The sequence below is a fragment of the Tachypleus tridentatus genome, chromosome 5 (assembly GCF_004210375.1).
Source record: "Tachypleus tridentatus isolate NWPU-2018 chromosome 5, ASM421037v1, whole genome shotgun sequence".
In the NCBI taxonomy this organism is placed as follows: domain Eukaryota; kingdom Metazoa; phylum Arthropoda; class Merostomata; order Xiphosura; family Limulidae; genus Tachypleus; species Tachypleus tridentatus.
The window spans coordinates 11,097,437-11,113,777 of record NC_134829.1 but is presented as its reverse complement, the minus strand read 5'-3'; the positions used below and the strand labels follow the sequence as shown (position 1 = coordinate 11,113,777).

At 33.0% G+C, this 16,341-nt stretch overlaps 1 protein-coding gene across 5 annotated transcripts in view; it reads right to left on the bottom strand.

Annotated features, from left to right (window-relative positions):
- Window positions 1–418: 418 nt before the first annotated feature.
- Paics (PAICS bifunctional enzyme) overlaps window positions 419–16,341 on the bottom strand; it is a 63,837-nt gene continuing 47,914 nt past the window's right edge. For 3 of the 5 annotated variants that reach the window (XM_076501135.1, XM_076501130.1, XM_076501133.1), the window contains one exon: window positions 419–3,294. In XM_076501135.1, the coding sequence (XP_076357250.1) occupies window positions 3,275–3,294 (20 nt within the window). In that variant the 3' untranslated portion in view covers window positions 419–3,274. Of the gene's footprint in view, window positions 3,295–7,624; window positions 7,787–16,341 lie in introns of all 5 variants that reach the window. The other 2 variants (XR_013028217.1, XR_013028216.1) reach the window with 2 other exon arrangements.

Sequence of the window (16,341 nt, the reverse complement as noted above, 5' to 3'; positions counted from 1 at the left end):
AGACCACTTAAAATTTTTACGATAATTCTGAATTTACTTCACGTATAGTCACAAAACATAGTAATCTATTAATAAATGTTATTAATCTATTGTATATAAAAATAATTTTTAATAAAGTATTACAAGATTTATTTGTGAGTTTTCACAGCATTTACTGAGTCAATCTGAATGCAAAGGGATTTTCATGCTAAGAACAGAAGTAAGTGTTTTTGTTTTACAGTTTTCACATTTCATTTGAATAAACTATAGAACCATCTTAAAATAGATAACTGAAGTGTTTTGGTAAAAACTTTCTTTTTCTCTATTATAACTGTAGAAAAATCATCAAAGTACATTAAAGTGAAAAGTTGAAAAATATGAAATAAAATTAAATGTACATATTTTCTTTGTTAATTTCATCACTTTTCTAAATTTTCCATTTTATTTTCTTTACATTTTTAACAATAACCTTTTCACATCTATTTTATTTTAATTTGATGGTTTTATTGCCTGTAATTTGGGTTACCATCTCTGTCAAGAGCAATAAATCATAGCAGAAAGTGATCAGCCATCTGTTACAAAGTATGTGCCTTGCTTTGTATTTACATATTAGGGCACAAATAAACTTAACCTCAATTGCTCTTACTAGTTAATAAACAAATAATATATCAAGCACTAGAATAAAATATCCTATAACTACTGTAATTTAACTGAACTGACTTTCTAATTAAGCTTTAAACAGGTTTAAAGAAAAACTTGTTTTTTAAAGTTGCACAATAGTGATTACAGAAAAGGATCTATGGTTAACTGTACACGTACATACAAAAAAGCATTGAAAAAATATGCAGGGATTAACTAGTAGGCTAAAAAAATTACTGATATCTCAACAAGTTGAGAAGTTATGTGGTTCATGTTCTATATTTTCTGTAATTATTGATAATTTGTTTATCTAATTAGTTGGATACACTAAAAGCTATATTAGGGAAGACAGAAAATCTATGAAGGAGTAGTTAGAGAAGATATTTATCAACTGACTTAAATATAGAGATTGAGAGTTTTCAAATATTTCCTACTGAGGTTAAGAACTTAAATTTAAAAAACATAAACACTTGAATTATAAATGGAATATATATTCCACATGTATTAATGTACATAATAAAGTCATGTAATTAAATTTTAAATGTAACTATAAAAGATAAAAAATGTGCAACTTGACCTGGCCCAATACATAAAAGTTTGATCAGCTCAGTTAGTGCTGCAATGCATAAAAATAATTTAAGTTAGGGTTTCTGATTATTACTCTTTTTGATTACCAAACTATTTAGGTAATAAAAAATTGCCATTATGTTTGTTGTTAAGCACAATGTTAAATAATAAGCTCATTTTTTCATTTCAACAAGGATCACATGTACTCATTTTTCTTTTTTACTTTAAATTCAATGATTAGTTAAAAATTCCATTGATCAAATTATTAAAAAATTTCATTAATTATTCAGATATAGTTATTAGGAGTCAGATAATGTTATTTCAGAGATAAGAAAAATTTGGTGAAATATGCTATTATAAATGAAAGCTGTGGTGGATTCACGAATGAGAAATCTTGCTTTTGTACTGTGAAATATAATATATTTAAAAATGAATATATAACTTCTAGGTTTTGATGTTGTGTACATAAGGAAACCTAGGTTTTATAGTGTATATATGGTGAAACAATTTAGAAGTGATACTCATGTAAAAAACAGCTAGTTCTGATGTTGTATACATCATAAAACAACTAGGTGTGATATTACATACATATTAAGATAAACTACGTTTGATGTGTTTATAAAGAAATAGTTATGTTTGATAAGTATATACATGCAGAAATGTGACTCTGTATACATAAAAAAAAGCTTGATCTGATATGATATACACACAGATACTTTCATCTCTTCTAAGTTCTTACTCATTTAAACTTGTGAACTTCACAGATCAGACCTGGTGGGTCAGTATGTGCTATGAAGTTTGATGTAGAAAACCCTAATTTTATTTTCATAGCTTCAATCACTGGTAGAGTGATGCATCAAGGTTTTCATGGAAAGAACAGCAAGATTTTTCTAGACACATTTACATGGGAGTAAGTAAATAAGTGTATATATTTTCTTAAAGAGTACATTTTAAAGAAAACAATGGTTAATTTCTTGTTTAAGGAAAAAGGAAAAGACTGTACTGAATTGAAAACTTTTCTGCCTTGGATGTCAGTGCAATAAGCAAGTTCAGTGTATATTTCTTTCAGTTTTATATCATCATACAGCATCAAAAATGGTAGATAGGAGCTTTGTCAATACAATACAGGGTGTCCAAAAAAAATGTATACACACTTTGAATAATTATAAATACAGTGTTTATTAAGATATATCTAGTTTTTATAATCCAAGTTTAAGAAGACAAGTGTAGAATCTTTTGATTCTATAAACCTTATCTTTGACGTATCCCCATAAAAAAAAGTCCACAGGTGTAAGGTCTGGTGAACATGGGGGAAATTCAGTGCTACCTCTTCACCCAAACCATCTGTTCAGCAAATTTTTGTCAAGATAGACCCTCACATTATGATGGTAGTGGGGAAGTGCTACATCTTACTGGAAATAAAACTCCTAATCTCCAAATTGCTCTTCAAAGTGAGGCATAACAGATTCTTATATAAACGAGACCAGTGACTGTGTTTTCGAAAAAGAATGATCCATTTACACCCAACGCTGATAATTCACACCACACTGTAACCCCTTGTAAGTTTACGTGGTGTTCAATTATGACATGCAGGTTCTGAGTTACTCAGTAGGTGCAATTTTGGCATTTAACTGAGCTATTTAACTTAAATGTGGCTCCAGACAATCTTGTTTGGAAACTGTGCATCCTCTGCAGATTTTGCCAGGTACCACTCACAAAATTCAACTCTCCAGTCAGGATCATCTTTATTGAGGGCAGGAACTAATGCTGGAATAAAACTTTTTCCAATGAACGAGCTTCAACATGCGATGGACGCTTGAGTTTGGGATTCCTGTCACAAGGGCTGTTTGCCAATTATATATTCTTGGAGATCAGTGGAGACTTTCCAACAGCTCTGCTTCTCATGTGGGACTGTTGGATGTTCCGTTTGTTTCAAACATATTTCTGATGTGAGTAATGGTGAGTTGTATTGGTGGATCTGTTTGAAACTCCCTTCTAAACCATCTTTGCACTTCAGCTATGTTCTTGCACTTCCAGTAGCACTTTAAGATAAATTTCCTTTTCTCAAAGCTTAGTCTTGCTTCTGCCATTACTTCAAATCAGTTGCACCTATAAAAAAGAAAGTGTGAGTGAGTTATAATCATTCAAAGTGTGTATACATGTTTTTGGGACACCCTCTATATTTCACTTCTGGTTTGTCATAGAGGTTGGGATAATAAAATGTAAATATTTTATGTATTGAAGTTGGGCATCAAATGTTAAAAATACATTGTGAAATAATGTATAGGTGACACTTCTCTCCATTATCATGTGATATAAATTATTCATTTAAAATGCATTATGAACTGTTATGTGTGCATAGTTTGGTGAGGAAGTTTACTTTTACGTCTGTGTGGGCAGAGTCCACACGAATCAACTAAAGAAGTCATATTGTTAATTGCATTATTGTAATGTGTGTAAAACTAATTAAATGAATACATTGAACTATTTTATATAGGTTAGTGTGTACCATACTCTCACTATTTCTAGAAAGTAGTTTACATCCCTTGATGTCCTTCAATCAAAGAGGCTTATAGCAGTAGGTGATACTTCTGGATGTCAATACTTTCTTGATACCAATGGAAATATGGTAAGTTACACATAGATTTTTATGGGTGTTTTGTTGTTTTTCCATGTATAGAAGACTATAAATTAAGTTTTATGCTGGAAAAAATTTAAAATCTTACTGAAAATTTTTTTTTTATTTTAGGTTTCTCAATCTTATTCCTTCGACACATACATCAAAGAGACTTTGTAATCTGATAATTTCTTATGCTATGGGATTTTGTTTCCTTGAACCTTTTTTTGTCAAACTGTATGTTGCTTATTCTTTGTTTTACGTACTGTGAATGTCTTGATCTTCATGTTCTATAATAAACATTTAGTAGCATCATAATAAACTAAAACTTCTCATATACCTGTTTCTTCTGTATGCCTAATTCTCATATAAGATACTAATGTGCAAGGTAGGTGATTATGTGACTATTTTTAATACAAAATATTAAGCACTCACTTATATTAAGATGTTCTTCAAATAAGACACTAACAAGGCGACTGTATAGTCGTTTTTACTTATATTAACAGTCATTTTCATGAAGATGTCATATATATTAAAGACAAGCTGAGGAACCTGTCCTTTGTGTGGGTTATGAACTTAAGTTATGTAAAAGTTAGAATTTTTGTGTTATATATAATAGCATCCATCCACTCATTTTATTATTTATAACAAATCATATGGTTACATTATTCATTATTAACTCAATATGTATATACTTGAAACATGGTATATACTGTGTGATGGTCAGGGTCACTTTTTAAGGAAAAGTAGTGGCAGTAGAGGTGCTTTCTGTTACCTGCTTTCAATACCCAGCTTTAAATATGTTTCACATAGTTAATTAATTGATTTATCAGTGGCCACATAAGTGTCTTACATACCAACATTGAAAGATCACAGATCAAAGTAGGAAATATGTGTAACTCAAATGACTCTTCACATCAGCCTCATACTGACTGTTGGAGTAGAAACTTCAGCTGATTTTATATAGTATTGCAATAATAGCAGCCATTTTTCACTACATTCCTCCAAAGAGAGTGCTAGTGCACTCCCTGAGATTTATATTTCTCTGACTTCCCCTCACCAATGTGTGTGTGTATGGTGTTTCATAGAAAATCTTAAAAAGTTTTATTTACTTTTAAATGTTAAGATGTGGTGCCATTTATGAATGTAGTTAACATTAACTTGTTTGGGATTGGCTCAATGATCTAGGAGTAGTTAGGTGATGAACAAACAAATATACACGGACACTTTTTGTCTTTACTCATCTATATATTTATAAATAAACATTCAAGGTTATTGGATACTTCTTTTTTACAGAATGTTAGAATTTCAAATATCTTTTGTAGTGATTCATTATGAATAACAAATGTTGTTCTAGTAAGATTATAAGAATGTGATGAGAGTTGTTTATAGTGATATGTGTTTTATTAGTTCTGATCTTTCCATCAAGATTAGTTATTGATGGGATAAATGAAGAAAAGGCCAGGTCAGAGATATCAGTAGGTAAGACTCAGTTGATTTTGTAGTAAACAGCACTTTCCAAAGGTAATCAAGCTCTTTACTGTAGTTTGGGACATGATGATGTGGCACAATTTTTATTAATTTCTGTTATTTATTTTCCTTAAAACTCCAAATAACAGCAGCATTTGTTTGCTCCAAAAGTAGTTTTAATAGGAAATGCATCTTTAGATTTAATCAAAATATTTGAAAGAGCTTGAAAATATCAGTGTAGTGCCAATGTTTAAAGCTTGAAAAAGTCAGTAAAGAGATAAAATATTTCAGTGATTAAAATGTGAAAAGGTTAACAGATTATTTATGTTTCAATGATTAAAAATTGAAAACATGAACAAAGATTTCTGTTTTGGTGTTCGCAGCTTGAAAGATTCAGCACTTGTTTCTAAAATTTAAACTTTATACTATGTATTATTATTCTCTAAGGCATGTAATATATAACAGTTTGTGTTGTCTTTAAATAGTCATTTGTATAAAACAACTGTCTCTTTAGTACATATATGTATGTACTATCTATTTTCTACCTATTTTTTATGCACTATTACTATCTCTTTTGGACACATGATGGATCTGCAGTTTGTTTTGTGTATAGATATATGGTATGCACTGCTTGTTTATTAAACATATATATTTGCTCAGTGATGTCGAGAAACCCACTTGTTGGGAAATTTATATGCAAAAACGGCTCGTTTGGGTTGAGAAAATATTTTACATAGAAGAGCGAACAACGTTTCGACCTTCTATGTAAAATATTTTCTCAACTCAAACGAGCCGTTTTTGCATATAAATATATATTTGCTTTTTTCTGTATATAAGTTCTTAATCTTTTGCACATGTATGTATGCAATCTGTTCAAAACACGTATCTACTATTTGTTTTGCACACGTATGTATGGAAAATGTATTTTGTGCACATATAAATCCATTGTTTTACACAGATTTATCTGATATAAGTATTGCACATATATCTGCATGTATTTTATACACGTGTGTGCTGTTTTTGTACATATGTATGCACTGTCTGTTTTTTTACATATATATCTGCGTGTATGAACCCATTCTGTTTTATAATATACCGTATTTTCTGCCTAATAAGCCGAATTTCTGGCCCTAAAATTTGGACCTGATTTTTGGGGGTCGGCTTATTGGCCGATCACTCCTTTCGGAAATTTCTTCTTCTTAGGAAATGTTTTTCTTTTGAAAATTACCATAGGAGGTAATTTTGTCCTATCAGCAAAGCACGTTAAGACTACAGTGAAACGTTGTTTCTGGAATTTCATTGGTTACCTAATTACAGTGAGTGGAGCCAATAACGAATGACATATTGATTCCATCTCTGTCTCAATACGACACGTTCTGCTTTATTACAGAACGCCAATGATCACACACAACATGCATGCTGACGCTGAAACGAGACTAAGAAATCATTTTGAAGAAACTTGTCACTTCTTAAAAATGGCTTCGGCTTATTGGGCGGTAATAAGCAAAAACCCTCATTTTCAGAGCTGAAAATTGGCCTCGGCTTATTCGGCGATTCGGCTTATTAACCGGAAAATACGGTTAAAAAAAGTATCTACTTTTGCTGTTGTACATATATTATCCACTGACACTTTTGTACATTAGTGCAGTGGTGTCTTAAGGGCTGGCGACTGATTAGGGACCCAAGCAGTAAAGGGTCCTATCCAACATATATCACTGCGACAATATAAGTTCAATTTGGTAGATAGAGACGAAAGTATAGAAGTTACAGAAAGTATTCATTTCAACCAGAACTCATTTTATTGATTTCAAGAGTGCAGTGCATACAATCCATTATGTTGGAAGTATGGTCATGCTGATGATGTCCTGTAGTGATTTGTGTCTGAGCTGTGAATGTGCAATTTACATTGTCATTGATAAAGGTTCACATTTATGTTTTAACATTCCCTTCTGTAGCTGAGATGGGTCATGAATGAAAGGCCATGTCATTGTGTTTGTTGGCTAGCATTCAAAATTTTGTTGAAAAACTATATCATGAATTTATCTCTTTATGTTTGGTATCAAACTGTGGATTATAATCCATGTTTTCATATTGCACATTATTTAATTTCTCAGTTTAAAAATAAATATTAAACAAACATACCTAAACACTGATTTTTGTATGTCGTGTGGTATATTGAATGCACTGGTTCAAATTATGTTTGTGATTTCAAAATAGCCTTTAGTTTTGTATGAATTAGAAACAAATTACTGACATTGACAAGCTAGAATATAAAACGAAATTCTTTTATCTTTTCTATTTGCTTAGCTATCACTATATTTAGTGAATCAAACACAGTGGCTCTCTGCTCACCTTTTTCATTTTTTGGAAATGGTCCTTTGTATACACTTAATTTCTATAAAGATGGAAGCTCTGAATGTCCTCTTAGTGATTTTCTTGGTCATTTTCAAATATAGTGGTATCCTCTTCTTTTTTTCAAGACAAACCTTCATATTGGTAACTTGAGGCTTTAGCCTTTTCAAGATTTTGTATTTTTTTTAGATAGAAGCACAGTTTAGTTATTAAACTTAATAAATTATAATGAAATTCTGTGATGTAAATGAAGTAATTTATGATTTTTTGGTTATTCAAATATATATATAAAATGTAAAAAAGTATATAACCCGAGTACAAAGGTTGTAACTAGAAAAGATAATTGTTTACTTTTTTATTTATTTACTGTTCTATGGTTTAAGAAAAATAAGTTTAAGAACTTGTTCATAAATAGTAATAATCTATATACACATACAATTTATGATAATTTATATGTGACTGTATTTTACCAAACACAATATAGAGCTGAGATAGGACACTTTGTAAAAACTAAAGGTCAGTTTTATATTATTGGATGTGGTAACATGATTGCATGTGCAGTGCATCATTGTAACTTCTGTATTGTTATAAATATATAATGTTATGAGATTTAAGCTATTTAGTCTAAGTATTTATGCTTTTGTTTTGTAATCTATTGTCATTCTAGAATGAAAGAGGCATATTTCCTAATTTTATTTGGTAATTATGAGATCAATCAAACTGACTGAACTCATACAGAGATTCATTTGTGAATATAACAAATAAAATATAGTTTTTTGTAATAAAACTGTTTGGACATAATAAGGTTTTTTCATATGAAATTTGAAAATTTCCTGATGTACAAAAGTGTTCTTAATAAAAAAAAATTGCTTTGCATGTTATATAGGCAACATGGATAAATAAAATTCATGAAAAAAACATTACTTAACAAATCTTAAGATTAAATAAAACAAATCTGATATTGCATATTAAAGCCTTGTAATGTTTACTGCTAACCTGCCAAATTTTGTGAATGTACGTTTACTAATTTAAAAGTAATAGCATGAAAACTATAACAAGCATAAAACGGTTATGTGGTCAGTTGCAGGGACCTAGTCCATGCTTAAAGGTGTTAACTTATGTTGCTTAGATCAAGTTATTCCTTTCAAACTACTGTTAATCCTCCTATAAATAATGCCCAGATAATGAAAGTTCACCATAATGAAAAAACTTATTTGTGAAAATTTCTCAGGTAACGAAATGCATTTCAGCAAAATATAATTTGTGAATTTACTTATCAACATCTGGCACTGTATTGTTTAAAAAGAGTTAATTGCAGAAAATTTAGTGTCTTTTCTTCTTGATAGTATGCAGTTGTAGCTAATTGTGATATGGGTATTTATCTATAAATAAATGTTTTTTATGTATGTAATGCTCTCTAATACTATATATCAACTTAGATATCTGGATTGTGTTATCTTGTTGATTTCATGTATGTCAGTTATAACATTGTTTCTTTCTGCACTTTATATCATCTATGGAATGTAGTATATTGTAGGTTATATTTATTGTTATAAACATTTAAACATTTGGATATTTTCTTTTCAGCTTACTAATAAAAATATTCATGTTTGTCTATATTTGTCAATACGTTATTTATTACATAACAATGTCCGTGTGATGTAATTTGTAATGATCAAATTAATTAGGAAATTAAGTTCCAAGAATATAATTAATATGATTTTGGCCCCATATAACGTTAACTTTATGATTTGGACAGTCATGTGGCATGAATCACAAATGTCAAAGTATCTCCATCAGAAAGTAAGCAAAATTTAATATTACTGAGAAAAACTATATTTGAGTTCAGTTGTTTTTTAAATATGGTGAAATCAGTGTCAGAATGTTTTTAAGTGAATTGACATATAAGAGTGACTACTTTTTTGGTCCTCTAAAAGTGTCTTCAACTGATTTTTAGTATATGTGGAACTTTAACCATGTCACCTGTGGCATGAATCACAAATGTCAAAGTATCTCCATCAGAAAGTAAGCAAAATTTAATATTACTGAGAAAAACTATATTTGAGTTCAGTTGTTTTTTAAATATGGTGAAATCAGTGTCAGAATGTTTTTAAGTGAATTGACATATAAGAGTGACTACTTTTTTGGTCCTCTAAAAGTGTCTTCAACTGATTTTTAGTATATGTGGAACTTTAACCATGTCACCTGATAAAATCTAAAATACTCATTTACTGGATCATATTGAAGGCTTGAACAGAAAAAGGTTTATTAATAATAAAGAATAAAGATGGGTTAATGATAGAAGATGAAGGAGAGACAAGTCAAGTAATAAAAAGAAGTATATGACAAGTGGTGAAGACATGAAAACATGTGACTATGGAACAGGCACTCTTAAAGCTGTCCAGAGTGCAGTTTAATTTCTTCAAGAAGTCAGATAATATTTCATCTAGAAAAGAAAGTAAAGGTTCAGGCCAAGAGTATGGAATTCACTACAGCTAGACAGATGTAGGGGCTTTGGAAAGCAAAACAAGTTTAGAAGACTCCAGATAAAGACTTGCAATGCTAATATGCTTTACAGTGACACAGAATCTTGCATGTCTAAGTCATCATCTCCATTTCCTCTAGTCCAAACTGAAATGACAACAGTCTTCAGTACTGTCCATCAATTGGGAATATACTGGGGAGTGGGAAATGCCATTAAGTCATAGCCATTTAACTTATATAACTGAATAAAGATTCAATTTGTCTCCAAATGAATGATAAAGAGTTTTCAAAAGATGCTGAGAACTGTCATTTCACTACATATCTCAACACTAAACTGTTGTGTAATGAAGGAACATATAACCATTGTTGTCTTGTTTACTCTAAAAGCAAGGATTCTGTTATTTGCTTTGCATATGAGCTGTTACCATCATCAGTATCAAACATTTCCATTATGAGTCAATGTCTTTCAGATTGGAAAAGCCTTAACTCATCTCTGCATAAACATGAAGCTAACAACAACCACAAAGCTGCAATAAGAAGATGAAATGAAATGTGAGAACTATTAGGAAGTAGGAACAAACTATGCCAAAGATAACTTCAGCAAGAAAGACTGCACAGTATTAATGTTCTGAAAAGACTCCTAGCAATAACACAGTACCAGGCATCCTTCTAACATGACATTTAGTGGTCACAGTGGCAAACTGTACACCACAGACAATGGTTACTTTCTTGGACTAGTGGAACTTCTGTGAAAATTTGCTCTTGTTATGGATCACATTATGCAATCTTCTTCATATGAGATCTCAGATAACTGATTTGGAAAAAATACTTAGATTGAAATCATTAAGTTTATGGCTAAAAGGTTAAACAAGAGATTCTGGGACAAGTAAAGCTCACTAAATATTACTCAGTTATTCTGGCCTGTATATGTGATATAAGTTGTGTAGAGCAGATGATGATTATACATTATCAGTTTACAGACTACAGGAGAGGATCTTACTGAGACTGTAAAAACTGAACTGGTAGTCCTTGGTTTACAGCTTTCTGATCTTTCTGCATATATAATGGTTCAAATGTGAATGAAAAGATTAAAGGTGTTCAAAAAAGAATTGTTCAAAGAAATTCAAGAGATTTTTCAAACCATGTGGATATCATAGCTAGAACTTGATGCTTGCTGGCACAGCTACTTCTACAGATGCCAAAACAATGTAAAGACATACCTGCACTGTAATATGACAAAAGAGAGATCTAGTACATTGGCTATTTTCTTAGTTGAACAAGATACTGCTGTCAGTTGACTAAGAACTTTTAATGAATTTAGTAACAGAAAGAGTGAGATGATAAACCTTTAAATTGTGAAGCCAAATTTACCATTGAGAAAAACTTTCAATTTGCATCTGATATGGTAATAATTCTTTAGATATGTATGTTATTTGCATTATATTCATTATCTGATCATTGGTTCAAGTGATCACTGATCATGTGTTCATTCATCATATCGAATACCTATATTGCTTTCAGATGTAATATATGGTATTTTATTTGTAAAATACACATTCTATTTGAATTATGTGTTAACAAGTGTGCTTAGTTTCTACAAGTTCTTGAAATGGGCCTTCACCTAGGGCCCCAGATAACCTAAGGGTATCACTGCACAAATGTATACACAATATTATGTACACTAACTGTTTTGCATGGATAATAATTCACTGACTTTTTTCACAGACACTCATGTATATATATGTATGCACTGTTTTATATATATATATACATATATTAATTTTCCTTAAAACATCATGTGGCACCACCATTTATTTGCTCCAAAAGTGATTTTAATAGAGAATGCATCTTTAGATTTAGTCAAAATATTTTTCAGAGCTTGAAAATGTTAGTGTATAGAGGTGATGTTTTTTTGTTTTTTTAATATTTGAATTTACTGTCATTTTTTTGCATTTGTGTATTAGGTTCGTCCTTATTTTTGAAATTTTTATTTGAAACATATTCACTTTAACATTTCTTTCCATTATATATGCTTACTGGTCATAAAGAAAACGGACTCCATGGCATCTGCATCTTTGTTGTTCAAGTATATCTTTGGGCATGAATCACTACTTCTGGTGCCATTTCTGTTCCTCACAATGATCTTAACTTCCTATAGTGACTTGTTAAGTATAAGAAGTTGAATTCTGCCCTTTCAAAATCTGCATGTTAAATATTTGGTATCTCAGTGAGGTAACTCATTGGTTCATTTAGCATTCTTCAATTCAACTATATCCACAGATGCAAAACAAACAAAAATAAAGGCATGGATGAACCTCCAACTGAATATCAGGAAGTCTGAGGGCATGTCATTTGAATATTTTTTTACAAAGAGCACAACAAACGTTTTGAAGTGCCCCAAAACTCCATCTTAATTTTTGTATTATGACCCTGAATCATGGAAACTTGGAAAGAAATACAGGGTTGATTGATTTAGTGTTTTATGGCACAAAGCAGCAAGGCTATCTGCGCCAGACATTCGGTAAAATATTAAAAAAATAAAAATAAATAAATAAATGTAGTAATAGACATAAATGGTAATGAAGGTAAAACAAGAAAGTATAAAACCAATGTTGACACCTAGTCTACAATGTTAAGATAGAAGGCAGAGTATAAGAAGTTGTAAGGTATTTACTCTAGCAAAGAGGTAATGATCATAACCCGCCAGGAAGATTAACAGGTAAGTTCAAGAACCACCGTCAATCACCTGAAGTTGGCCTTTCCAGTCCTGGTTCCGGGTTATGTGTCATAGCAGCTATTATCAAAATGTAAAAGAATAAAAGTTTTAAAGACACTCCATAAAATCGTAATAATGAGTAGCCAAATGTCCAGTAAAAAGATAAAAGTCAAGTAAATGGAGTAAAATTTGTAAAAGTAATTGAAGATAAAAGCAAAACGGCAATTAAAACAGAAAATGGCGTAAAAACCAATGTTGACATCCAGTCAACAAAGTTGTAAAGAACTACCTGTAGCAGAATGGTAATGATCATAACCTGCCAGGAAGACTAACAGGTAAGTATAAAAACCACCGTCAGTCACCTGAAGTTGGTCTTTCCAGTCCTGGTTCCGGGTTATGAGTCAATATGGCCAGTACTAAAAAGTTAAGTAGTAAAAGTGTGAAATGATATGCAGCAAAAGTATAATAACAACTCGCCAGGACGACTAACGAGTAGTTCAAACAGTAGCGTTAGTCACCTGAAGTTGGCCTTTCCAGTCCTGGTGTCGAGTTATTTAATGTTCTGGCCATTGTCCAATGTCAAATTGAAGGAGAGAGATTAAAACTGTAAAAAAGGAACCACAATTAAAAGGTGTAATGAATAAATATGCAACACTTAAATGAGATTAAAAGGTTAATGGCCATTAAAAATTAAAAACATTATCAAGGTGGACAGAGTCACCATCACCAATAACTCTGTCCAATGTTACAGATTGACCCTGGGAAAAAATATGTTTAAAATATTGCCGTCGTTGAGAATTGTAACGATGGCAAGAAAGTAAAACGTGGCTGATAGTGATTTCAGTGTTACACAAACTACACATTGGTGCATCAGTTCCAGATAAAAGAAAATGATGAGTTAAAAAACTGTGACCAATGCGTAGCCTAGTGAGAACAACTTCCTCCTTCCAAACTTTACGGAAGCTAGATGGCCAAAGTCCAATTTTCGGTTTGATTTGAAAATGTTTGTTGTCACGTTGCTCATTCCAAGTGGACTGCCAGCTGGCACGGAGCCGAGCCTTGAAGACAACACCATCGTCCATGTACGGAATAGGCATAGGAGTGATGGTGCTGAAGCAGACATATTTAGCTGCCATGTCTGCAAGCTCGTTCCCGAGAATACCAACATGGCCTGGTATCCAGAAAAACTGGATTGAAGTAGCTGCTAATGAGAAATGGGCCAGTCGGTTTGAATATCAGCGAGAATAGGATGTGAGCTAACGTGTAGCGATTCCAAGGCAAGTATAGAACTAAGCGAATCAGTATAAATAGTGCAGTTGGAGTACTGCTCAGCTGCAATATGATCCAGGGCAAGAGATATGGCATACAGTTCAGCAGTGAACACAGAAGCTGTAGAAGGGATTCTGCATGCAACTACTGACCCATAGCAAACCATAGCAGAGCCCACTGAATTACCTGATTTGGAACCATCTGTATAAATGGGAACTGAATGATTGTTTGAAAGATATTCATTGAATAAACGACGGTACTTCCAATCTGGAGTATCTGCCTTTTTAGGTGACTGAAAGAAAGGTCACATTTGGGGCTGTAATAAGCCATGGTGGGATGGGCCGACCTGTGGAATCTGCAATGTTATCAAGGACAGACCCAATTCATCCAATTGCTCCCGGATGTGAAGGCCAAACGGAGCAGTGACAGATCGTCTGTTCTGAAAAAGTACTGCCCATCGAGGAAGGAAAACACATTTCCAGGTGGGATGCTTTGGTAAGGAATGAAGTTTCGAAGTATATTGTAAAGATAGTTGCAAATGGCGAAGGTGTAGAGAAGGTTCATGAGATTCAATGTATATACTTTGAACTGGAGAGGTACGGAAAGCCCCAGTGCAGAGTCGAAGTCCTTGGTGATGAACTGGGTCCAGCATCTTTAAGGCCGAGGGTCTGGCAGAGCCATAGACCATTGATCCATAATCGAGTTTCGATCTAATAAGAGCACGATATACCTTTAACATTGAACAGCAATCTGCCCCCAACTGGTAGAAGAGAGAACACGGAGGATGTTCAGTGCTCTTGTGCATTTGACCCGAAGCTGCTTTAAGTGTGGTATAAAGGTCAGTTTACGATCAAAGATAAGCCCCAAGAACTTGGTCTCCGGGACCGCTGGCAGCAAAACTTCACCGATATGAAGTTCAGGATCAGGGTGAATACCCCGTCGACAGCAAAAGTGCATGCATACAGTTTTGGAGAGAGAGAAATTAAAGCCGTTCACCAGAGTCCACTTCCGTACACAATTGAGGGCGGTTTGTAGCTGATGCCCAATATATCTCATATTTGATGACTGACATGAGATGTGAAAGTCGTCGACATACAGCCCATTCGCAACAGTGAGAGGGAGTTGTTCAGTGATGGCATTTATCTTTATACTGAAGAGTGTAACACTCAATACACAGCCTTGAGGGATTCCAAGTTCCTGTACAAAAGAACGGGAAAGTGTCGAACCCACACGAACTTGGAATCTCCTGTCCATTAAAATTTTTTTTAATAAACATGGGTAGATGGCCACGTAACCCATATGTATGGAGGTCTTGCAAAACGCCATACCTCCATGTTGTGTCGTAAGCCTTCTCTATGTCAAAGAATATTGATACAAGATGTTGGCAGTTGAGAAAGGCTTCTCTGATAGATGTTTCAAGATGAATTAAGTGGTCTGTGGTGGAGTGCTGTTGATGGAACCCACACTGGGTGGGCGAGAGGAGGTTGTTTGATTCAAGGAACCAAACAAGACGAGAATTAACCATTCTTTCTAATGTCTTACAGAGACAGCTCGTCAAAGCAATTGGATGGTAGTTTGAAGGAATCTTGGGATCTTTCCCTGGCTTAGAGAAAGGTAAAATAATAGCCTGGTGCCAGGCATCAGGAAAAATATTCTCCTGCCAGATCCGGTTGAAAACAATCAGAAGGACATCAAGAGAAGCAGGAGATAGATGGTGCAGCATGTCATAATGAATATCATCAGGTCCAACAGACGTACTGGCAGACCGATGAAGGGCCATTTTTAGTTACACCAGGGTAAAGGGACAATTATAGTCAAAGAAACAGTCAGTTCGAAAGGAAAGAGGTGATCGCTCTGCCTGAGTCTTGATGGCCAGGAAGGTGGAGGAACAAGCAGAAGTACTAGATACCCGGCAAAAGCTTTCACCTAGAGTGTTAGCGATGTTCCGAACATCAGTCACCTCCTGACCATCAGAGAGTAAGATTGAGAGGGGGATAGAATTGTAGTGTCCATTAACCTTTCGAATCCTGTCCCATATGATCTTGGAACTGGTGGTGAAATACAGGGAGACATAAACATTGCTATCATAACAAAGAAAGAACAGAAAGAATTCCTCTTTCAAGTTGTGTAGAATCATATAAGATGCTTTCTTAACAGCATAATGAGAACAATAACTATACAAAAGAAACCATACAAAAAATCATCTAATTGTACTATTTTACATGCAATAAAATAATAAGATACTTTA